Source organism: Pyrgilauda ruficollis, unplaced genomic scaffold, assembly GCF_017590135.1.
Source record: "Pyrgilauda ruficollis isolate IOZ18807 unplaced genomic scaffold, ASM1759013v1 scaffold330, whole genome shotgun sequence".
Taxonomy (NCBI): domain Eukaryota; kingdom Metazoa; phylum Chordata; class Aves; order Passeriformes; family Passeridae; genus Pyrgilauda; species Pyrgilauda ruficollis.
This window is the reverse complement of record NW_024524712.1, coordinates 21,421-47,942: the sequence shown is the minus strand read 5'-3', so window position 1 is coordinate 47,942 and position 26,522 is coordinate 21,421. Positions and strand designations below refer to the sequence as shown.

The following is a 26,522-nucleotide window of genomic DNA, read 5'->3' as shown; positions in this document are numbered from 1 at the left end:
TGCCACTATGGGGAGAAAATTTGTGTGGCTAAAGCTCAACTGGAGTTGAAGCTGGGCAGAAATGTGGCAGACAATAAAAAGAGCTTTTTATAAATGCATCAATAGCAAAGGGCAGTGTAGAAATAATATCACCCCATTACAGGATGAGGATGGTCACCTCACAAACAGGGAGAGAGACCAAGCAGAGGTGTTTAATGCTTTCTTTGCTTTGGTCTTCAACACTGATGATGGGCTCTGGGGGACTCAGAGCCTTGAGCTGGAGGACTATGGCTGTGAGAATGATAAAACTCCCAGATGACCCTGAACTTGTGAGGGATCTGCTGCTTCAGCTGTATCCCTATATGTCTATGGGGCCTAATAGGATTCATCCCAGGCTGGCTGATGTCATTGTGAGACCTCTCAATGATTTTTGAATAGTCTTAGGAATCTGGAGAGGTCCCAGTGGACTGGAAGCTGGCAAACATTGTCCCAATTTTCAAGAAGGGCAAGAAGTCTGACCCTGGAAACTACAGGCCTGTCAGTCTCAATTCTGCACCTGGTAAAATTATGGAGATTATTCTGGGAGTGTTCTGGGGTGAAGTTTTTAGTGCTGTCTATTTGATACCACTCACATCACCATTGGGGGCTGTGGTTTCTGCAGGGAAAAAGCCAAGGCTGGAAACAAAATTGGTCATTTTTTGCTGGGCTCGCTTCAGAGAGGGTGTGGGACCAGGATTGCTGTCACTGCTGCCATGCTGTCACCACCACTCTGGAGAGACAGCCCCCGCATCCACATCACTGTCACTACCACCCTGGAGAGAGCACCTGCAGCAAGGCCCAAGCCCTGCGAGGCAGTGCAAAGTCAGCATTTCATCATCACAACTCCTTATTCGAACAAACCAGCTTTCCAGGTTTTGTTTTGTCCCTGCTTTCCACTGCTTTTGGGGGGGTGAGGGGAGGGAAGTTAAGCCACAATAGCCTCCCTGATATATTGTTTTTTGTTGTTTCCAAATACCATGTAGCCCCAGCCCAGGGCCAGTCACCATTTTGCCATTATCTAGGAAACCACACTGGGCACTGTCTTCAGGAAGCACTTTTGTTTGTTTGGTGGTGAATACACTTTTGTGTGTAAGACTCTTTCTCTTTGGTACACTCTTTTATTAATATTGTTGTGGTTATTGTGATTTTTTCAGTTAACTGTGATTACAACTTATAGCCTCTCTTAGTGTTCCTCCATTTTCAGAAGGGGCAGAGGGAAAAGGGAACAGCTTGAGTGGGTTTAATTTTCTAGCTGGGTTTTAAACCAGCACAGGGAGCTACTGAAAAACATCTGAGGGACAATAGTCATTGGTCACAGCCAACACAGCTTCATGAGGGGAAAGTCCTGCTGATTAAACCTAGTTTCTTTTTATGATAAGGTAACCCACCTCTAGTTGATAAAGGGAAGACAGCTGATGTCATCTTTTGAGATTTCAGTAAAGCTTTTAATACTGTCACTCACAGGATCTGTCTGGACAAAATGTCCAGCATTCAGCTGGATAAACATATCATGCAGTGGGTGAGTAACTGGCTCACAGCTTGAGCACAAAGGACTACACTGAATGGGGTTAAATCAGGCTGGTGACCTGGGTGGGGTTCCACAGGACTCCATCTTAGCGCTGGTTCTCTTCAACATCTTGATAAATGACTTGGACATAGGACTTGAAAGTATACTGAGATGATACTAAATTGAGAGAAGCTGTTGACTCCCTTGAAGGCAGAGGCACTGCAGAAAGACCTAGACAAATTAAGAGGACTGGGCAATAACCAACCATATGAAGTTTAACAAAGTCAAGTGCCAGATTTTGCACCTGGGATGGGGTAATCCTGATTGTGTGTATAGACTCAGGATTGGGAGGCTGGAAAGCAGCACTGTGGAAAGGGACCTGGGGGTCCTGGCCAACAGCAAATTGAATATAAGTCAGCAGTGCCCTGGAAGCCAGGAGGGCCAACCATGTCCTGGGGTGCATCTGGAACATCATCACCAGCCACTTGAGGGAGGTGATTGTCCTGCATTACTCTGCATTGATGCAACCTCACCTCAAGTACTGTGTGCAGTTTTGGATGCCACAATATAAGAAATATATAAAGCTGTTAGAGAGCATCCAAAGGAGGGCCATGAAGATGGTGAAGGGCCTAGAGGGAAAGTGTCCTATGTGACCTAGTGTAGCAGGGCATCTCAACCCCCAAAGAGCTTATCTGTTATCAGATAACTCAAACAGGACAAGCTGTCTTGTAGTGAGTTATTTTGGCACCATGGGGTTAACATTGGTCTGGCATCTCCAAACTGCCAAAGTGAGATCTGGCAAGATAAGCTGGATTTTTGATTGACTGACATCCATTCTCTTTAAAACTATAAAAGCAACACCAAACTTTCACAAAGCAGAAATCTTCTACACATTCCCTGAAAATGTGTGGAGTTTCTCCCCTGAGCAGGGATGCCTGCTTTTCGGTTACTCCCCAGGAGGTTAAGTGAAAGGGCTCTGTGTACATTATCATCATTTCAGTGGTAAATTACATTTGACTCCTAATCAATACTATTTCTTTTGCCAGCTTTAATATAGGTACCTATGACGGCACCAACTGGACTGTGGACCATACTGAGAGGAGGAGGGATTTGGCTACAGAGAGCAGATGCCAGCCAATCCCTGACAAAAACATAAGCAGGTAGCTATTGGCCAGTGAGCTGGGTGGTAACCAAATCATAGCCAATCAGGTTCGAATGTGGAGTCTTTTGAATAGCCTATATAAGAGCTGTGCACACTATTAAAACTCTCTGCTGCATAAACTCTGATGTTGCATCGTCTCTCCATCTCCCCCGACCATGACATTTGGTGTACCCCAACATGATAACCAAGCCATCAGAAAAGAAAGGAGACAGAGCACCAGAGAGGGACAGCCGAGAACTGTGAGGAAAATACAGCCAGAGTTGCAAAAGAAAAGTGGCCAGAGCTGTGAGAGAAAAACAGCCTGAAGAGCTGTGTGAGGAAGGTAGCTGGAGAGCTGCTGACAGCCGAGGAGCTGTGATTGTCCAGACAAGGACATAAAAAGGGTTGTGTAAGACTCTTTCTCTTTGGTACACTCTTTTATTAATATTGTTGTGGTTATTGTGATTTTTTCAGTTAACTGTGATTACAACTTATAGCCTCTCTTAGTGTTCCTCCATTTTCAGAAGGGGCAGAGGGAAAAGGGAACAGCTTGAGTGGGTTTAATTTTCTAGCTGGGTTTTAAACCAGCACAGGGAGCTACTGAAAAACATCTGAGGGACAATAGTCATTGGTCACAGCCAACACAGCTTCATGAGGGGAAAGTCCTGCTGATTAAACCTAGTTTCTTTTTATGATAAGGTAACCCACCTCTAGTTGATAAAGGGAAGACAGCTGATGTCATCTTTTGAGATTTCAGTAAAGCTTTTAATACTGTCACTCACAGGATCTGTCTGGACAAAATGTCCAGCATTCAGCTGGATAAACATATCATGCAGTGGGTGAGTAACTGGCTCACAGCTTGAGCACAAAGGACTACACTGAATGGGGTTAAATCAGGCTGGTGACCTGGGTGGGGTTCCACAGGACTCCATCTTAGCGCTGGTTCTCTTCAACATCTTGATAAATGACTTGGACATAGGACTTGAAAGTATACTGAGATGATACTAAATTGAGAGAAGCTGTTGACTCCCTTGAAGGCAGAGGCACTGCAGAAAGACCTAGACAAATTAAGAGGACTGGGCAATAACCAACCATATGAAGTTTAACAAAGTCAAGTGCCAGATTTTGCACCTGGGATGGGGTAATCCTGATTGTGTGTATAGACTCAGGATTGGGAGGCTGGAAAGCAGCACTGTGGAAAGGGACCTGGGGGTCCTGGCCAACAGCAAATTGAATATAAGTCAGCAGTGCCCTGGAAGCCAGGAGGGCCAACCATGTCCTGGGGTGCATCTGGAACATCATCACCAGCCACTTGAGGGAGGTGATTGTCCTGCATTACTCTGCATTGATGCAACCTCACCTCAAGTACTGTGTGCAGTTTTGGATGCCACAATATAAGAAATATATAAAGCTGTTAGAGAGCATCCAAAGGAGGGCCATGAAGATGGTGAAGGGCCTAGAGGGAAAGTGTCCTATGTGACCTAGTGTAGCAGGGCATCTCAACCCCCAAAGAGCTTATCTGTTATCAGATAACTCAAACAGGACAAGCTGTCTTGTAGTGAGTTATTTTGGCACCATGGGGTTAACATTGGTCTGGCATCTCCAAACTGCCAAAGTGAGATCTGGCAAGATAAGCTGGATTTTTGATTGACTGACATCCATTCTCTTTAAAACTATAAAAGCAACACCAAACTTTCACAAAGCAGAAATCTTCTACACATTCCCTGAAAATGTGTGGAGTTTCTCCCCTGAGCAGGGATGCCTGCTTTTCGGTTACTCCCCAGGAGGTTAAGTGAAAGGGCTCTGTGTACATTATCATCATTTCAGTGGTAAATTACATTTGACTCCTAATCAATACTATTTCTTTTGCCAGCTTTAATATAGGTACCTATGACGGCACCAACTGGACTGTGGACCATACTGAGAGGAGGAGGGATTTGGCTACAGAGAGCAGATGCCAGCCAATCCCTGACAAAAACATAAGCAGGTAGCTATTGGCCAGTGAGCTGGGTGGTAACCAAATCATAGCCAATCAGGTTCGAATGTGGAGTCTTTTGAATAGCCTATATAAGAGCTGTGCACACTATTAAAACTCTCTGCTGCATAAACTCTGATGTTGCATCGTCTCTCCATCTCCCCCGACCATGACATTTGGTGTACCCCAACATGATAACCAAGCCATCAGAAAAGAAAGGAGACAGAGCACCAGAGAGGGACAGCCGAGAACTGTGAGGAAAATACAGCCAGAGTTGCAAAAGAAAAGTGGCCAGAGCTGTGAGAGAAAAACAGCCTGAAGAGCTGTGTGAGGAAGGTAGCTGGAGAGCTGCTGACAGCCGAGGAGCTGTGATTGTCCAGACAAGGACATAAAAAGGGTGAGCCACTGCTGGGGACATGGGTAGTCAAATTTCAGCAGAGGAAAAAGCTATAGTGAATATTTGGACTCTGATCTTAAGTAAAAGAAGGGTTGAGCATGATGAAGAAGCTCTAGAGACTACTACAGTTTTGCAGGAGCCAAGGTGTAGAAACCACCACAGATGCCGCCTTTAGTGTTAAAATCTGGGAACAAGTCGGCCAATTGATTTTTGACTCTGCCTCTAGAGGCAACGAAATTGCTATAAGTGTTTTAACTACCTGGAAGATATTGATGGATATGTTAAAATTAATAAAAGCTGAGAGAAACGCAAAAGCAGCTGCAAAAATGCAAGCGCTACTCACCCAAGATGGCAGACGCCACGTGCTACAGACACTGGTCCCTCAAGATGGCAGACTCCACATGGCGCAGGAGCTGCCTGCTCAAGGTGGCGGAGCCCGTGTGCCATGGGTACAGCCCACCGAAACATCATGAGATGGTGGAAAGAGGGGGGCAGTCCACAGGGGAAAATATGCCGCACCAGGCACGCTGGAGGAGCAGCTAGAGGGGGAGCTCCCTAGCCCCACAGTGCCAGTGCACCACACTATTGGGGCTGGAGCCTCCCCCACCATGGGCTCTGGATGTGTCTGCACAGCCCGTGCAGTGACTGCTGAGCCACTGGCATCAGAGGCACCTGCACAGCAGCCAGGGGCACCCCGCCCATGCCTGCCAGAACCTGGAAGACTGCCAGAACCCGGAAGTGCGCTGGAACCCAGAAGCTGAGCAGCTCCTGAACCCAGAAGTGCCAGCAATACACAGCTGGAGCCTGCTGCTGCATTGCACTGCACCCCACTGCGCCTGCAGCCAAGGCTTGAACAGCCTGAGGGACCCATATCACTAATGGATATGTGAGACCCCCACAGAGGGAACCCAAGCCGCCCTTCTGCTGACCCCCGAGACGAAGCCTCTGCCACACTGCCGGTACCGGCTCCATCCCTGCTCCTATCGGATACCACCCCCGCACATGATCCGGTTAGCTTCTGGAAGGAGGTAAAATGGATAGTGGTTGCAAGTGGGGATATCGAGGGGGCCGACTGAATTTCTGTGCCCATGCCTTTGCTATCATTGGAGGACTGGCAGCAAGGGGGTGGGACAATTGCGGCATTCCCAGTCCTGTGAGGTAGTAAGACCGCACTTGATAGACATATCCCTTTTAATTAGCAAGTCCTCTCTGAGCTATGTCAATCGGCTGCTAAACATGGACTGGGATCTCCTGCAGTTGCAAATATGCTTTGGTTTATAACTGCCAGTGAATTAACTCCTTTTGACAGGAAGCAAATTGCTAAATTCCTCTGTACTCCAGTGGAATACATGATGTTTGAATCCACCTGGAGATGTTATGCAGAAGAGCAGGGACTGCGAAACTCAGAAGTTTCACAGCGAGACCCATGCTTTGGGGCAGGGTTTTTTCAACTCATGGGACTGCCCCCCATTGAAGGTCCACAAATGCAAACACCTTTAAATCCCTCAATATTAGCACAGGCAAGAGACTTAGGAATGTGAGCCCTGATGAAAATTGCAAATATGTCTGTTCCAATGCAAAGGTATTCAAGCATAAAACAAGGCCCCAAGAAATGATATATACAATTCATAGAACGTTTACAAGATGCTATGGAAAAGAAAATAACAAACAGCGATGCAAGGAATCAATTAATATTGCAATTGGCATGAGATAATGCAAATGAGGACTGCAGAAAAGCTATAAATTTATTACCCCAAAAAAAATCCATCCTTAGAGGAAATGATTAATGCATGTGCTAAGGTTGGAACTGAATCATACAGCATGGACTTGTTAGCCAATTCTCTTGCAGCTGCTGTAAAAGTGTCATGCTAATCCTATGGAAAGGGGCAAGAAGGCCACAAGAAAGCAAGTTGTCCCTGCATGTCGCTTGTCCCGGCTAGATGGTGACAGACAGGGGTGCGACAGCCCCCCTTCCTAGTTCTGCAAAATCCCAGCTACCAGTGGAAGTTCAGTGTGGAAACAAAAGAGCAGCACCACGGGTCCTGGGGTGGAACTGGAGTAACTTTATTCGATGACAAAATTCCCTGTCCCCAGGGTCCCAGAACCCCGAACTGGGGGCAAACAACAGCTTATATATGGGGGCAGGTCTCAAGGGAGGATACAATCTTTAACTAATCAGGGGAATTGGGAGTGAAAAACAAGGTGGAGAATACAATGTATAAACCAATAAAGAATTTCAAGGGAGGAGAACAGCTTCAGTGAACTAATAGAGTTTGGAGAAATACAAAACTGACAGGGAAGTTTCTCGAGGGAAGGCAGGTTCGGGGAAAGATTGACATTTAATGAAAGGAGGAGTGAGGAAAGTTCTGGGGAAAGGGCAGGGACAAAAAGGACAGCATAAGGAAATTACAAAATTTCAACTCAAACAGTAAGCATACTAATAAAAGGAAAAAAAACACCACTACACCTGCAAGTCCAACTCATTTGGGGTCATGCCAAAAGCAAGAGACTGGGCCTATAGTAGCAAACTGTCACTGATGTGGAAGACCTAGTCATTTTGCCAAGGACTGTGGATGCAAATTCCCCATTAATGGGCAATCTCTCAGCAACCAGGGAAACTGGAACCCAAGCGCACAAGAGAAGCATACAAAGACACAAGAACCTTCCCGTCCCCCAGCCCAAGCCTATGTGACCAGCTCACAGGGAGAACAAGAGGTTCAGCTGGAATAGATGTTTCCACAGACAATACAATAACTATAGCCTCATTAAAAGTGCATAAAGTCCCTCTTGAAGCCCATGGGCCTATAGGGAAAAGACTGAGTGCACTACTGTTAGGAAGATCGAGTGCAACATTACAAAATATTTTTGTTCATCCAGGTGTTATATATGCTGACTACATGGGACAGATTTGTGCCATGGTGTCAACACCTACCCCTCCTATGACTATCCCAGCTAAAACTCGCACTCATTCCTTTTAAGTCTTGTGTTCCTAAAACAGATTCAAAGCTGCGAGGAGACAGAGGCTTAAGATCAACAGGAGAGCCTCAAGTGTACTGGACTCAGGTCGTTTCTGATTGGAGACCAAACATGGTTTGTACACTTACAATGCCTCACGCAACTCCGTCCCACATAAAGGTTAGTGGGATGATTGACACCAAAGCAGATGTCACCATCATATCTGCTAACACATGGCCCCAATCCTGGCCTACCACAGCTGTGGGACCTCCTATTGCTGGCCTTAGAGGCACCACACAGAGTTACTTAAACAGTAAACCGGTGTTATTCAAGAATCCAGAGGGACAAGCAGCCACAATCCGTCCCCATGTCACTGCTGCGCCATTCAATTTTTGGAGAAGGGATGTTTTGTCAGTGTGGGGAGTTCAGGTAGGAATGGATTTTTAACAGGGGCCACTGTGCTAAAGGGCATAAAGCACCCTACATTGGCCTTGAAGTGGCTTACTGACCAACCTGTGTAGGTTCATCAGTGGCCCCCTTAAAAAGAAAAATTAAATGCCCCTAAATTCCTAGTTCAGGAACAATTAGATCAAGGACATATCGAGCCATCGGCAAGTCCATGGAACACTCCTGTGTTCATAATTTTTAAAAAATCAGGTAAATGGCAATTACTCCATGACCTAAGGAAAATTAATGCAGTTATGGAAAGTATGGGTGCTTTACAACCTGGAATGCCATCTCCTACCATGATACCTGCTAACTGGGGCATTTTAACTGTTGATTAAAAAAACCTGGTTTTTTATTATTCCTTTGCACTCTGATGATATCCCAAAGTTTGCGTTCACAGTGCCTTCCATCAATCATGCAGTGCCAGTTGAACAATACCAATGAAAAGTGCTACCAAAAAGTATGAAAAATATCCCAAAGATCTGCCAATAGTATGTTGCACAAGCATTCTCCATACTGAGAGAGCAATTCCCAAGAGCATACTGTTACTATTATATGAATGACATATTGATAGCAACCCCAACCAAAGAAGGCCTTGTGCAGATTCGGCCAAAACTGATGCAAGCACTGCAAGAGTTTGGGCTGCAAGTTGCACCAAAAAAGGTGCAGCAGCACCCCCCATGGAAGTACCTGGGAGTTAAAATATTAGATCAAACAATACAGCCGCAAGCAATTCAATTTTCAACCAAAATTCAAACTTTGAATGATGCACAAAATCTTTTGGGTATCATAAACTGGATAAGACCCTCTTTATGGTTAACCACTCCACAGTTATCACCCCTGTTAAATATTCTCAAAGGTGACCCTGCATTAACCTTTCCAAGAGAATTAACTCCAGAGGTGGAAACTGCTCTTGAAACAGTAGAGCAGGCCATAATGAACAGAAAAATTTACTGGATATGTCCTGAAGTTTGTATTACAGTGTTTATTGTCATTGTTGTTCTACATCCTACAGGAATCAGTGGTCAACGGGACACACAGTGGTCTGACCCACTACACATTTTAGAATAGATCTTTTTGCCCCACTGACCTAAAAAGACAGCACCTACTATTTTTGAACTAATTGCACAGTTAATTATCAAATGCCGTCTGAGGTGTTTGCAGTTAAATGCTAGAGACCCCTCAAAAATTGTTATACCAGTACAACAGGAATATTTTGAATGGTGCTTTGCAAATAGCACACCACTACAAAGTACTTTGCAAAACTATACAGGGCAAATTACCTATCACTTACGAAGCCACAACTTGTTGCGTTTAAGCGAGACCACTGTGTTATCATTGAAACCACTGAGCAAGTGCACACCCCTGAAAAGTCTCAAAGTTTTCACTGATGGGTCTAGAAAAAGCAAAAGCCATCATGACCTGGAAAGATGATAACAGTTGGCAGATGCTAGGAGGTCACAATAGTAGATCACCTCAGCTACTTAAATTATGCACTGTAGCCATGGCTTTTCAACGTTTTCCTCATGTTCCTTTAAATATTGCTACTGATTACACCTATGTTGTAGATGTCACACAAAGATTAAACCAAGCTCTGCTAAAAAAATTTATAATGCTGCATTATTCGAATTGCTAAAAACTTTATGGCACACAATCCAAGCCAGAACATGTCCTTACTACATTTCGCATATTCAGAGTCATACAAACTTGCCAGGCTTTATTGCAAAAGGTAATGCTTGGGCTGATTGGCTATCTAGCCCTGCCTGGACAGCACCACAGCCAGATATGCTAGCACAAGCAAGAGCATCACATGCCTTTTTCCATCAAGGTGTTTGAGCTCTACAACGACAATTCTTGTTAACAAATACAGAGGCACTCAATATTGTTAACACTTGTGCTGATTGTCAAGGCCATACTGCACCACTGCAGATGGGGGTTAACCCCCATGGTCTATGAGCCTTACAGGTTTAACAAACAGATGTCACACACATTTCAGAATTCAGTCACTTAAAATATGTTCACATTTCAATAGACACTTTTTCATCTGCCATATGGGCCTCAGTTCACGCTGGAGAAAGAAGTCATGGTGCCATCGCACATTGGTGACTAGTCTTTGCTGCCCTAGGCGTCCCTCACACTATAAAAACTGATAATGGTCCTGCATACATATCACAAAACACTCGACAGGTTTTACAACTTTAGGGTGTATCTCACCACACAGGTATTCCTCATTCCCCTACAGGACAAACAATTGTTAAATGTGCACATGGAACTTTAAAGCATGACCTTGAAAGACAGAAAAGGGGGATGTGTGGTGAGACCCCACAGAGTAGGGTGGCCAAAGCCGTGTACCCTTTAAACCATCTAACAATAGTGCAAAACTCCCAAAACCCTGTTATTTTAAATAATTTCTTATCATTACAGTCCTCTAGTAACATCCAGTTACCTAAACCTAAAGTATTGGTACAGGACCTCATTACTAACAAATGGGAAGGCCCTTGGGACCTTGTCACTTGGGGGTGCAGGTATGCATGTATTTCCACAGATGCTGGTATTCAATGGGTACCTGCTTGGTGTATGCAACCTGCTCTATGCTCTGCTCTGGATTGCAACCAATAACACCCTCCTGACGACCCCTCAGCAGACGTCATAGAAAAGTGACCAGAACAACCCTCTGCACCAGCTGGGTGGAAATCTGAGACCTTTGGAATGACAACTCACCTGTGACTTCACCTGGACCTCAAGAGTAGGACACTTTAAGGACATTATTAGCAAAAAGAAATGTTACCTCTGATAGTTTTTAAGTTAGTTTGTTTGTAACGTTCAAGTTGTAATTTGTAACTAATTAACCTGTGGTGTGCCACACAGTAGAATTGTGCCTTTGATAGCTCTTGGATGTGATCACAAAAAAATATTGATGAAACACACCAATAGCTAGAAAGATTAAGCTTGACGAGTTTAGTGAAAAATTTCATTCTCCTTGTACCGTGTTTGTTATCCTTTCTGCAAGGAGCCCCGCAGAGAGATGATAAACATGGCTTTTATATTTTGAAAACAGAAAGGGGGAACTATGATGGCACCAGCTGGACTATGGGCCATACTGAGAGGAGGAGGGATTTGGCTACAGAGAGCAGATGCCAGCCAATCCCTGACAAAAACATAAGCAGGTAGCTATTGGCCAGTGAGCTGGGTGGTAACCAAATCATAGCCAATCAGGTTCAAATGTGGAGTCTTTTGAATAGCCTATATAAGAGCTGTGCACACCATTAAAACTCTCTCTGCTGCATGAATTCTGATGTTGCATCATCTCTTCATCTCCCCTGACCACAACAGGTACCCTGATATAGTGCACTGCATTATGTTATGCTATAATTGACTAGTAGTTCTTTAGTTTTACCAATAGCTAGAAAGATTAAGCTTGACGAGTTTAGTGAAAAATTTCATTCTCCTTGTACCGTGTTTGTTATCCTTTCTGCAAGGAGCCCCGCAGAGAGATGATAAACATGGCTTTTATATTTTGAAAACAGAAAGGGGGAACTATGATGGCACCAGCTGGACTATGGGCCATACTGAGAGGAGGAGGGATTTGGCTACAGAGAGCAGATGCCAGCCAATCCCTGACAAAAACATAAGCAGGTAGCTATTGGCCAGTGAGCTGGGTGGTAACCAAATCATAGCCAATCAGGTTCAAATGTGGAGTCTTTTGAATAGCCTATATAAGAGCTGTGCACACCATTAAAACTCTCTCTGCTGCATGAATTCTGATGTTGCATCATCTCTTCATCTCCCCTGACCACAACAGGTACCCTGATATAGTGCACTGCATTATGTTATGCTATAATTGACTAGTAGTTCTTTAGTTTTATACTGTGTAGTAATTCTGATTAAGATCTTTCATGTGTTACCTATTGTCTGTTTAATAAATAATTCATTTTTATAAATAGATCTGTTTTGCCATGATTAGAACTTGCAGACCAGAGTGATTCCTTAAATTTAAATTGTTGCCAAAATCTGAGGCTAAGGCAGGGCTTGTCTGAAGCTTCCATTCTTCCCATGACACCTAGGTGACCCAAATATGTGTACTCCATATTTTCTGCAAAACATCTGTTGAAAATGATACCAAGTATAACATTTTTTTTCATTACTTTAGTGATGGGTGTTGTTCACCTTTGCCCTGGGGAAAAGAATTTAAAGTTTCTTTTCAAAGGACTGTTTGATCACTCAAGGGGTGATGACATTAACATCTCAACAAACTGGGAGTAGCACAGAAGATACACAAAAGATAATGACCATTAATGATCATAAACAAACATCAACTTCAAACATCACCCCTGGCATGGTCCAAGACATCTGGCCTGGGAAAAGACCTGGGAAAGGCTAAGGGATAGATAACCAATAGGAAACCAAATACTAAGAACTGTGTTACTTGGGACCAATGAACATTGAACTAATGAATTTCTCTGGGTTTTGACTGTACAAATATGTGAAAAATCTGGTAAAAAGGATGTGTGATAGAAGGATTTTCTTTGCATAACCCAAGCAATGTATGGATGAAATTATTTCTGTTGCACATCCTGGCCAGAACAACATACAGGCCAGAAGAAAGTAATGCCTTGATTGTCTAATACTAAAAATGTTGCTGGAGAGTTTTTGTTTTTCCCGCAGTTTCAGTGACACATCCACAGTCTGTTTTACTGTCTCTTTGAGACCCGGGAACCAGAAGCAGAACTGGAATGCTTTACCCCAGTTAATGGAAAGGAGGAGGTCCTGGGTCACTTTAAAAAGAGGGAACACACACACACACACAGAGCTGTCTTTTGTTCTCTCTGGGGTTGCCTTGGGCATGTCTTTGTGATACACATTATAGTTTTGGCTTTCACAAATATTAAAGTGGATGCTACATGTTGTGCATTATAATATAATGTTAACTTTTGCGGAAGTAGATATAGTTGTGAAATAATGACTAATGCTTTTATTTTTGTAGCTAACTGGCAATAATTAAATTAACTCAGACATTTGTGAAGTAGCTGATATTGATTTAGAGTACTTGTGGTTAACTTGCAATAACTGAAATAGCTAAACCATCTGTGTGGTCAGATAACATTTGAGGAACAGGCATGATGGGGACCCCTGCTACTGCCACTTCAACTATCAATAACTGTCACCTGCTGAAACCACAGAAGAGGGAGACGTTGTGGGGGGGTGGCACATGACCCTCAAAACTACATGTCTTGGTTTGAAAAGATGTGTCTGCCAAGGAAGGCATGAGCCCCTCTTGAAATGGAAAATGTAAACCCCCTCCCTCCGAATTATTATAATTTTGAAATTAAGGGGGCTTTCAGGCAAAGATATGGGAGTAGGAATAACAGATCTTTATTAGGAAAAATAAAAATGTAGTAATACAAAACAACACTGACAGAGTCAGAATGTGACTTGACACCCTGTTGGTCAGGGTCTTGGTAGCAGTCCAATTAAATGGTGGCTGCAGTCCTCCTGGAATGACAAATGTGGTTCTGTTGAAGCAGTGATCCTATAGAAGGGTGTAGTTTTCCTCTGACTATCCAGTGGTGGTGTAGATGGGCCTGGTCTTCTTCTGGGAATCCAGTGGAAAAGAAAGCTGCTCCTCTGGAAATCCAGTGGGAAAAGGCTGCCTGTGTTGTTCCAAATCTCCGATTATATCCAGGTAAGAATGCCTTCCCCTGTGCAGAGCATCTCACAATGGGATGATGCCATTTTATCAGTCATGCAGTGACATTCAGTGGCCCATTAACAGAAGATATCTCCCTGGAGGGAGGATGGGTTGTGGAAGAGATAAAGAAAACTGCCCCACCTAGTTTTAACAGGTGGCCCAATTAACAGACAATAACTTTCCCACCTGATTCTAACAGATGGCAATAGAATACACATCCCCAGCCACATCTTGCATTTGCAACCTAAGACATTACAACCAAGATTACTGCACGTGCTCTAAAAAGGCGGATCAGAGGAGGGGCTATGCTAAAAAGTTCCTGCAATATGCAAACTAGTTTGAAGAAATGTTTCAATATGTATAATTGTTTATGAATATGTATTTGACTGATGCAATAGAAAGGGTATATAAGAAGGGTTGCTATGGTTAGCTGGTGTGACTCTGGCTATGGCTATGCACCCAGCACTGTTATTTTTGCTTTAGTGATTTGGTTCTCTATTGTGTGTGGGTTTGTTTTCTGGGGGAGCCCCCTTTAGAGGTTTTCTCCCAGATTTGCCCTAATCCAGGACAGTCCTTTATTCAATTTTTAAAAATTCTGCTGAGGAGTGGGCTTCATTTCTCACATCTTCGAGTTGCAACCCAAGAAGCTGCATTTCACAAACCAAAACTGTTTTTGGGTGGATTCTGCAGTACGTTTTAGTCCCACTGCCTGTGGTTTCACCAAGGACGGGGCCGGACTTAGTGTTTGCCCAGGAGGAGTTGGACCCACTGTCCACGAGTTCCAGCCTCTTCTGCAGCTGCCGTGCCACTCCAGGAAGTTGGACCTGCTCCACAAGGTTTTCCAGCCATCTGCCACTTACTGAGGAGGGGACGGGGGCGTGTCTGACGCTGCTGGTTTGGTTTTTTTCTGACCCTTTTGCTGCCGCTGCTTGGGACCAGCCTGCAATGCGGCAGTGACATGGAACTGGATTCAGTTGGGTCGAAAAGGAGCAGGGAGACTGACACTGCAGGGCTGGAGCTACCTTAAGGAAAACTAGCACCCCCCCATCTGCAACCAGAACTGCTTAATAACCCCCTGCCTTCCCAGTTTTCTTGTTTCAGGGGGAAGGTTGACCCAAGAGGAGCTTCTCCACCATCTTGTCTTTGTCCTCTGGGTCAAGCAGGCTGTTACAGTAGCTGCCATTTGGGAGGAGGGGGGTACTTCACCATCTTGGGATTTTTTGTTCCCAGGGGGCATATGAATCAGCACTTTTGTATCTAGTAGTTATTGCTGTTATCTTGGTTGCTGCTGTTTTCTTTTTAGTAAACTGGTGTTTTTTCACTTATATCGTCACATATTCATGTCTCCTTATTGGTGAAAGGGGAGTGGTTAAAACGAAGGGGAGGTAACTCATTGTGGAGTCTCTGCCCCATATAAATTGTCTTAAACTAAGACAGGAAGCCTTATGAGGAATGACTGAGGTCATTACATCTGTTCAGCCTGGGAGAGACTGAGGAGAGACCTCATCACAGTCTGCAGCTTCTTAGTGAGGGGGAGTGGAGGGGCAGACACTGGTCTCTTCTCTGTGGTGACCAGTGACAGGACCCAAGGGAATGACATGAAGCTGTGTCAGGGCAGGTTTAGATTGAATATTTTGATAAGGTTCTTTACACAGAAGGTGATTGGGCACTGGAACAGGCTCCTCAGGGAACTGGTCACAGCACCAAGGCTGACAGAGTTTGAGAAGTATTTGGACAATGCTCTCAGACATGTGGTATGATTCTTGGGGCTGTCCTGTGCAGGGCCAGGAGTTGGACTTGGATGTGTGGCATCACGTCCAGCTGAGATAAATAGTTGTTTTGTCTCAGTAGCATATACAGAAGGTATCAACTTGAGACCATGGGAAACAGGATACTGGAATAGGGACTTCTAGTTAGGTCATAGTGAGAAGAGTGGGGTCATGGGAGTCAGTATGCTAATAGAACTACCCTATATTTGGTCAGGTTTCTGGTTCTTGTTCTCAGTTTGGTACCTGATACAAATAAGGTCATGTTCTGAGTTTGCATTCGTGATTGGACCCTTGCCCTCAAAAGACCCCTATACCTTGTTACGGCGCCACGCCCCAAGGGTCTTTGGATCTTGTCCCTTAACTGTGCTGTTTTCATTATTTGTTATTTTGTTATTAAAATCTTTATTTTTCGGGCAAGACCATCATTCCTGTCCTTTATTCTGCCAGTTACCCCCGGCCAAGCCGAACAAGAGGTCGCAGTGAACGAAGACTGTGATATGGATGATCCTTGTGGGTCCCTTCCAACTCAGGATATTCTATGATTCTATGAACTGACTGCAAACCTGTCTTCGTTTACAATAGAAGATGCAACCAGAAGTATGTATTCTATTACCATCTATGTAAGCAGTTAAGATAGGAGGGCCAGTGTCCTTTATCTTCTCCGTGACTCAGCCCTGATAAAACACTCCGGGGAAACAGCTGCGACCCTGAGGTGGCCATCTCTGCTAATGGGCTATCAAGGTATCTCAGCATGACTCATAGTATTATATTATCCCATTGTGAAATGCCCTGTCCAGGGGGAGGAACCAAACATTCCTACATGTATATAATCTGAGGCTTGGAACACTATGGGGGCACTACCTACTGGATTTTCAGAGGACAAAAGCTCAATAACTACCACTGGGCCTCCAGAGAAAGACCAGACCTTTCTACAGGATCACCGCTTCAACAAAACCACATCCATCATCCCAATTCGACTGTAGCCACCATTTAATCGGACTGCTACCACCACCTGACCAGTTGTATTCTGACTCTGTCAGTTTAAGCCAGTGTTTCTGTATTATTGCCTTTATTGTAAATTTTCCTATTAAATTGTACTTCTGACTTGGAATCTCCCACTGGTTTGCTTTCAAACTAGTACAGACCCCCCTTCCCTGTTCCCCTGTGGGGAGGAGGTAGAAAAAACCATGAGTGAAGTTGAGCCTGGAAAGAAGTGAGGGGTGAGGGGAAGGTATTTTACAATTTGGTTTTTCTTCATTATTCTACTCTGATTAGATTGGTAATAAATTCAATTAATTTCTCCAAATCAAGTTTGTTTTGCCTGTTATGGCAATTGGTGAGTGATTCTCCCTGTCCTTATGTCAACTCATGAACCTTTCATTATATTTTCACTCCCCAGTCTAGCTGAGGAGGAGAGTGTAAGAGCAGCTTTGGTGGGCACCTGGCATCCAACCAGGGTCAACTTGTCATAGTGGGACATCAATCATGAGTTAGAATGATGGTCTTTCAGAAATCAATGTGCACATGATTTACTGAAAAAAAAAGCAAAGTTTTTTCTTAACAAAAATACAACAAAAGGACTAAATAAGGAAAAATTGCAGCGCTGGGAACTGCCTTCATGGTTGCCTACCACGTGACCGGTTCCCAGCGCTGCAATTTTTCCTTATTTAGTCCTTTTGTTGTATTTTTGTTAAGGTTTAACAAACCTTTTAAAATTTTTAAAGTGAGCAGTTGTCTCTCGCAATGGGGGATCATACCCAGGATATAAAGTCTCTTCTCCTGTGGCCCAGGAGATTTCAGATGAATGGCGCCCCTGCTGATTTTAGCAGATCAAACTACTTCTCTTGGGACCATCAGTGATTGCAGGTAAACCCGGAGACTACAAAGGACTATATAATGAAAAAGAAGAAGGAGAAGGATCTAGAGGATTGTGAGTATAAGTGTGTGTATGCCCAAAGTGTGAGTGAGGTAGTTCTGGGAGTGTGCATAGGGTAAAAGATCCTCATAATTATTTTGGCCAGAATATAATTCTGTAATTCCAGTATATGAACGTGAGCTTCACATTAGTAATATATGGTTCCATCCTGATCTGTTGAAGCTTCAGGATAATGGATGGTTGGAAGCAGGGAGGGATGCGTAAGAGAAGAAGGGGGGGGTTGCCAGCAGGATGCGTGTGGAAGAAGGGCAGGAATGTGGCAGGTGGGATGTGTAAAAGACGAAAGCAGGGACCCCTGGCTCGGCAGGACTCGTGAGATTAAAAGATTTATAAGAGCTCAAGAGCATTTGTAGGTCTCCAAGTTGAGAGTTATGGTGTTAAAGTGATAGCAAAAGTCACCATTCAGCAGAAAATAGTATTCATGTTGGGACGGGTAGTCAAGGTAACTTTCCCAGCCTGCGGGCAGCAGGGGAGAAGGACTGCGTGGCTGGTCCACGTGGAGCAGCGATGCACTGAGTGCAATAACCTCATGGTACACTGGCAGCGCAATAACTTCCAGAGCTTATCAGCTGGGGTGCACGCCTGCCCACAGTGACTTAGTGGTGGCCAGTGCTGGTGGGGCTGCCGCTCGGGACAAGTTGAGTGTGCGAGGTTCCCCAGGCGGGGGCTGCAGTGAAAGGCAAGCAGAATTTCATGGGGCCGCTGCGGTGGTTCGCCCATCCCGCAGGCGCAGACGAGGTCAGGGGCCAAGTCTGTATGGAGCGGTGTTTGCAGCCGCGCCAAGCGCGGCAGGTTTCCAATACTCACCAACCCAGTGAGGATGGGGGAGGACCTGTGGAGGTGCGGTGCCGAGATTGCACGCGGCGCTGTTGGTGGTCAGAGACCGGCTGAGGTGTGGGTGTCCCCAGGCCGGGGCACGGGGTCCACCGTGGCTTCCCTGTGGAGCCGTGAGATCGAGATGCCATGTGGGTGATGGCACCCGGAGGCGGCGGGAGGCCATGGGCAGCGGGAGGGCTGCTGGCAGCAACTTTTGCCGAGTGTGTGGGGTTTCCAAGCCAGGGACCACGCAGGCCCGCATGGGCAGTAGCAGGCCAGGAGCATCCAGGGCAGTGGCTTTCAGCAGTTCCGACCCAATTGAGGGTGACCGCAGCCATCAGATGCACTGGAGCCGCCGGTGCGGGGCTGCTGGTGGCGAAGGCTGCGCTGGTAGACCGGGGGAGTTTGGAGGCATGGGGCCAGCAGCAGCAAGAGCCAAGGGTGCCGAGACCCTTTGGGCTTGGTGCTGCTGGGGGGTCCGGGCGATGGAGCCCGGAGCCACCGGTCTGTCGGTGCGGGCTGCTGGCGGTGGGGGCTGCACTCTCGTGGACCGAGAGATACGGAGGCGTGGAGCCGCAGGCGGTGGGGGCCGCGGGTGGCGAGGGGCGGCTGCTGGGTGCAGCGCTGCTGCAGGTTGGGTTGGTTGTGCGAGGACCTTGTGGACCACAGAGGTCACTAGCCTGGGGGTGATGCCGCAGGACGCATTCTGCGTGGAAACCGCTGAGAGTCGAAAACTCCTGGTTGTGCAGGGGCTTCTCAGTCACCTACCAGAACTGGGCTGAGCTGATGCGGAGCGGGGACGCGTGAAGGCACAGTGCCAGCTCGACAGGGAGAGGGCGGCAACTCAAGGATGCGGGGGGCAGCCGCACCTGGTGGGGCTGGCCCAGGGGCACCAGGCTGCAGAGACTCCCCTGCGATGTTCACCAGCGTGGAACCGTGCAAATATGAGAGCACCACATGAGTGGCTCAGCAGCTGCTTCCACTAGTGTTCCAAGAGTGTAAGCTAATGATTTGCTTTTATTTTTCCAAGAAGAAGGCAAAGCTTCTTCTTTCTCTTTTTTTCCCTCTCTTTTCATTCTTTCTCTCTCCTTCTAACTAATCAGAGAGATGGGTTCTGTCAGGAAAGCCTGTAGTCTATCAGAGAGGCAGGCTCTGTCTAGAGAGCCTGTAATTAGAATGAACTGTGAACAAACCTCCACAATGATAGGGCCCACAACTACCCCTCCTTTTAGTTAAAAGGTAAGAAGTATCCCTTAACAAAACATAACAGTGTAGCTGTGTAAAGGGTGAGGAATGCCATAACCTATTTATTTACTCTTTGAACAGTACACTTGTAAGGATTACTTATTCACTGTCATATATTTAGATGTTGTACATTACTGATAGATTTTGTATGCAGATCCAATTGTAATTGAAAATATGAGATAAGTTAGGAAACCTCTACTAACATTCTGCTTTCATTAGTGCATTTGAAATGACTTCATTTGCAAACTTGCAAAGCCTTCCAGAGAAAGCAGTTTCCAAATACCTTGTGGAAACTTTGCACAGAAACGCTGTTAACAATTCTGGATTCTATTTATACATGACATCTTAAAGATATCAGGAAGATCTGAGCTGTTCTTTCTGTGTGGGGGGTTTGATGCACTACCTAATTGTATTGAATAATTTAGGCAATTCAGAAACTAGTTTAATAAGAATTTTTTTTCTTGTATTTCTAAATGTTGTTCATTATATCAGAAATCCTCTTGAATTTTGCCTAACGAGAGGAAAGATAGCTTCTTATTTAAGCAGCTGGGGGAAGGGGACTTAGGTTTGGTTTTTGTATTGCCCTCTTCAGAGAAGATACAACAAATCTATACTTGGCCTTAAAGGAATAGAGGTACAGGATGAGACATATTAATGTATACCATGGGAACACAGAGAATTTGAAAATTTGGCACCTCTTCATTTCAAAGCCTTCAGTCTCATCGACTGGAAAGTGTCTCAGTATTTTCATCATTCTGAGAACAGGTGACAGCCAGTGCTATGCCTTGTTCTCTCTCTTTTCAGTGCCTTTCTCTCTGGTTCTAGCTTGTATTAATTTCAAAGGAGAAACATCTCTTCCTTATAAAGGAGATAAGCCAAATTTTTTATACTTGTTATGCTGAAATTATTCTTTGTAAGAGAAGTACTTGTCCCAATCTCCACAATCTAAATAAATGACCTCTCCTTCATGCCGATCAAGCCCCTAGGAAAGACGAAACAACAAAAAGTGCTCAGTTTTGTGCCCTCCTGCCATTGTAGGGTAAGAGACAGGAGACAAGAATCCAACATAGTCTTTCTTTAACCTTTCCTTTAAAACAACACTGTCTGATCCCACCCCAAAGGCACAGAGGGTAAAATACTGCCTAGAAGTGGCAAGGTGGTAACAAACAGTCGATATTCTACTACTCTCTTTCCAGAAGAGCTCTGGGGAGTGCTTTACACATATGTGCCAGTGTGTATCTATGGGTACATGTGTACCAAGGTGTGTGAGTCTGCACATACAATACCTGAGTGTGCCGGTGTGCACAGCTGTGGGTGCACACACAAGTACCAAGGTGTACACGTGTTGTGTGCATTACTGTATACATGTGTGTTAAATTACCCCCTCTCAGGTGCGACTAAGTTTGTGCACAACCCTATGTTTGTGAGTGTGCACAGGTTCTGCAAGTGTGAGCATAGCACTGTGTAAGAAATGTGTGTTGATGACATTACACATATTAGTGTGCACAGATTTATATGCTTGTGTTAATGTACACAAGTTCTACGTATGAGCAAGTCTTGTGTTTGTGAGCACGCCTGCATTAGTAGAGACTGTACATAAGTGAGTGTCTCTGTGGCACACGGGTGCTAGCGTGTGCAAGTAGAGTGTGCACAGCTCTGTGTGTGTGTACAAGTGTGTGCTGCTGACAGGTACCTCTGTACGCCAAGGCTCTATACCAGTACCAAGGTGTGTGAGTCTGCACATACAATACCTGAGTGTGCCGGTGTGCACAGCTGTGGGTGCACACACAAGTACCAAGGTGTACACGTGTTGTGTGCATTACTGTATACATGTGTGTTAAATTACCCCCTCTCAGGTGCGACTAAGTTTGTGCACAACCCTATGTTTGTGAGTGTGCACAGGTTCTGCAAGTGTGAGCATAGCACTGTGTAAGAAATGTGTGTTGATGACATTACACATATTAGTGTGCACAGATTTATATGCTTGTGTTAATGTACACAAGTTCTACGTATGAGCAAGTCTTGTGTTTGTGAGCACGCCTGCATTAGTAGAGACTGTACATAAGTGAGTGTCTCTGTGGCACACGGGTGCTAGCGTGTGCAAGTAGAGTGTGCACAGCTCTGTGTGTGTGTACAAGTGTGTGCTGCTGACAGGTACCTCTGTACGCCAAGGCTCTATACCAATAAACAAGTACCTGTGTGTGTGTACTAGTTCTGCACATACCGCTATATGCAGACGTGGGCTGAGCACGCCCAGAAACACGGCTCTGGATGCACAGCTCCACGCATCCGGCTGCTGCCCCACCTGAGAAAACAGACGTGTGTGTTTGTGTGTGTCAATGTGTATGTTTCACTACTGAGCTCTACTGACCAGAGAAGCCCCTAACTCCCTGTGTACAATATGTAGAGTTGAACTTAGTTTATAACAGAGATACAAACCAACCCATTCAAACTGCTGTTATTTATATTCTTATCCTCGTGCCTTAATTTTGTTGTAGACTTGTTAGAACTCATAAATGTGTGAACTCATTCTAATATATTGATAGACTAACACTACTCCCCTGTTACTGTACTTTGTGAAAAACAAGTGAAAGCCTCATGACTACTCTAAGTGCTTTAGATAACTGTTTAAGTAACATTTTGAACAGAGAATTTAAATTTTATTAGTCATTAATATAATTGTCCTATGAAAATTACAAGTATCTGTTAAGGGGAGGAACAGTGAAAAACATTAAAATTATTCGCTTAAAACTGAAGTATAGTGAGAACCAGAGGGCAAGACCAGGTTGGCCCCTGTACTCGCCACTGAGAAGATTATAATAACCCTGCTGCATGCAGCAACCCTTTAGGCATGGTAGGTAGGGGTAAAAGCCATACTGGACCTCTGTTCACAAACTCTACCAATCATTTTGCTTAAAACCATTTTCCACTGTCCTCACCCACATCAACAGATACTATTAAAAATGAGTTAATTACTCAAGCCAAATAACTTAGAAAAGGGGGATTTGTTATATATGGATAATGAGATGATTGGCTCTCGCAATTAAGAGATGAATACTGTGTGAATATTAAGAGAAGCTTTAGTGATGTATGGTTATGTTATTGTAGTTTAGATGTCCTCTGTTCTCCCCATAGTTCACTTTTCCACCCCCTCTGTATTGTTACCATCAGACAGCCTGCATTATCTAGGGCAAGTAGAAAGAAGGCATGCACATGTGCTCCTTCCATGGGGCAGCTGGGAATGGAAAAGCTTGTTGCTAGGGGGTCACGGCATGACAATGCCTGACCCTCCAATCAAGTTACAAGAAAGCAATCTCCACCAATAAATGGCAAAGAAGAGCTGACTGACAGACTTTGGGAGGGGCCAGGGTTGGCTGATGCAACCCCCAGGAGTATAAAAGACTGAGCATCCATCTTGAAGATGAACTGGCCATGTGGTAGGCAGCCACAAAGGCAGTTCCCAGCACTGCAATTTTTCCTCATTTAGTCCTTTTGTTGTATTTTTGTTAAGGATTAATTAACCTTTTAAAATTTTTAAAGTGAGCAGTTGTCTCTCACATCTACAATGTTCAAATGTAGAACAAGGGATAACTACTTACCTCTGCAGAGGACAGAATGAAACACGAGTAAGTTTCCTTAAGATCCTTAGTTAGAAAAATGTTAAATAGATGCAATGTTTTAATATTCATGGCACTCCTCTAAACTTGTTATAAAACCTTTTTTTTGTTACACATCAGCTAGTTTTCATATATGACAAGGTTTCAAGCTGGAAATATACTTACATGGACTCAATGTCTTTTTCTTTTTTCATAATCCCTGATAAACCAAATGGCTTCCTCTTTCGTGGTTTTATCCCTGTGAAGCAAACACTTTTGATTTAGAGATCAAATAAATGAGTATATATGTCAATGTCAGACACTGGTGCATACCAATGCCAAGACCTTTTAAATGCTGCAATGACAAATGATACAAAAATCTAACAGTGAAGGTAGGTATGGAGCTAAACTAAGTGAACAAAAGAATAAGAGAAAATTATTCCAATATGTTGTTCAGTAGCATAATGTGCCAGTTTGTGCTGGAACAGAGTTAATTTAATTCACAGTGGCTGATATGGGGCTGTGTTTTGTATTTGTCCTCAAAACAGTGATAATAACACAGGGATGTTTTCATTACTGCTGCACAGGGCTTACACAGAGCCAAGGCCTTTTCTGCTTCTCATCCCATCCCACCCCACCAGTGGTTAGGCTGGGGGCACACAAGAAGTTGGGAGAGAACACGGCTCGAACAGCTGACTGCAACTGACCACAGGGATATTCCAGACCCTATAGCATCATGCTCAGTAATAAAGCTAGGGGAAGGAGGAGAAAAAGGGGATGGTTCAGAGTGATGGCGTTTGTCTTCTCATTGCTATGCATGACGAGGCCCTGCTCCCACAGAGGTGGCTGAACACTTGCCTGCACACGGGAAATGAGTGAATTCATTCCTTGGTTTGCTTTGTTTGCACACACATCTTTTGCTTTCCTACTAAACTGTCTTGTCTCAACCCACGAGGTTTCTCACTTTTACCCTTCTGATTCTCTTCCCCATCCCACCAGAGGAGAGTGGCTTTGTGGGGCTGAGTTGCCTACTGAGGTTAAAACACATCAGCTTCATAAAAAAAAATTAAAATATGGTTCAAGCAACACATTAATAACATAAGCCTTTATAAAACTCATCTTTATTTTACATCCAACTCTCCAAGCTGGGTATGTTAGACTGCCACTTATTTTATGGAAGATGGATGCACTGCCAGATTTGAGGAAAGGAACTCTGCTCACAGAAGCTCAACAGGAGCTATTGATCCAGCCAATTCTGAATAGCTAATGGACTTGGGTCAGAAACTGAATCCTGTCTCTCTCAGCTACTGCAGTTCTACCCTGTTCTTATTTCCCTGCATTTTCCTGATACCTGCAAGCCCCTGTCTCTTTTAAAAAAGTAGGATCTTGGTCCTGTAAAACCTAACATCTCTTGGCTTCCCAGCTGATGCTGAGTTCATGATTTCCCAGTGTCGTAGCCAGCTTCAATGCTGGCCTCCACTGAGTCTGGAAACGTGCCTTCTCTCTATCTTTTCTTCCTTATTTTTAGTACCAGATATATGTAGCTTTAGCAAAGAAAAAGGTTTGCTTTCGTATCCATTTATTTAATGTACTAAAAATAAATTTAATATTCCATCAGACTTACTGTCATGTTTGCTTCTGTCCCCATTTTTTGCTGAATCAAAGTAGACTGCCAAACTTGAAACAAAATGACCAAGTGCAAGCATCCAATCCAACTAGTCTTATTTTGATGTAAGATACTACCTACTGCAAGCCTTTAAGCAAAATGGTGGAAATAATTTGTTTTCTATAATTTAACAATGGACAATTTGAGCATGTCATTAAAAAACCCTCAGTATTCCCATTTACAGAAATACATTACACAGCACATAAGGAATCTCTTCACTTTTAGAAATTTTCAGGGTGAAATAACTCAAAATTTCTCACAAATCTGGTAGCTTTAAATTCAGCCATATCTTTCAGTTTAATATAGAAAGAAATTGCTTCAAAATTATTTTTAAATGCTAGTCTGGGATTTAGTTCCTTTCTGTGTTATATCCTGCTCAAAACAAAGACAAATGGAATGTGAGAGTAGTTTCTGAACATGTATCTCCTTTGCTTCAGTCAAAAGGCTTATCATGGAAACCCAGAATGGTTTGGGTTGGAAAAGACCTTAAAGATCATCTAGTTTCAGCCCTATGCCATAGGCAGGAATACCTGCTAGACCAGGTTGCTCCAAGCCCCATCTAACCTGGCCTTGAACACTTCCAGGGATGGGGCAGCCACAGCTTTCCTGGGCAACATGTGCCAGTGCCTCACCATCCTCACAGTAAAGAATTTCTTCCTCATAGCTAATCTAAACCTACCCTCATAAAGTATTGTAGGTCTCATTTCCATGGAATTTTGTTTCTTAAAAAAAACCCGGCTTTTTGGTCTATTGGAATATAGAAATTAACATGTTACTATCCTTCCCTCCTCACCCTCATGTCCTATCTACAGGATTCTTAGGTAAATAACTATGCTACAACAACTCACCTTCAATTGCACTGGATGTGTTACATTCCTGAAATTCAACAGGGCCTTAAAGAAATAAAAACAAAGATAAACATTAGGTTAAATTTAATCTCAAATGAAGGTCAAACCCTAAGATATTTTAACAACTATTAATATTTCCTGAAACTACTAAATGGTATAAATAAAAATTTATGTGGCAACTGAAAACCACAATTTCTCTGCCAATGGTCAAAAATCATACATGTACAGTGAATCATTAAATATTTTCCTTCTCTCTTGCTGAAAAAACTAAAATACTACTGCACACTGTCTAAATACAATTTAATTTTCAATATTATTACAACCACATCAACCACATTAAAAACTTCTTGTTTTCTGATTCAAAATTTCATCTATAATATATGTGAGAGACTGGAAAGATTGATGTCTCAAGACATTTTGGGGTGCATGTGTGTGGGGGAGGGGACAGGTCGGGCCTTGCCCAGGCGAAATAGTGAACTTCTCCCCCCCCCCCCCCCCCCCCCCCCCCCCCCCCCCA

General features: G+C 44.1%; 1 protein-coding gene across 1 annotated transcript in view; it reads right to left on the bottom strand.

The window, feature by feature from the left end:
• The window catches only part of LOC121357440 (F-BAR domain only protein 2-like), a 92,592-nt gene that overhangs the window by 51,124 nt on the left and 14,946 nt on the right, over positions 1-26,522 (bottom strand). The window contains exons 2-3 of the mRNA XM_041474702.1: positions 26,006-26,050; positions 23,678-23,750 (exon numbers count right to left, since the gene is read on the bottom strand). Coding sequence (XP_041330636.1) covers positions 23,678-23,750; positions 26,006-26,050 — 118 coding nt within the window. The remainder of the gene's footprint in view (positions 1-23,677; positions 23,751-26,005; positions 26,051-26,522) is intronic.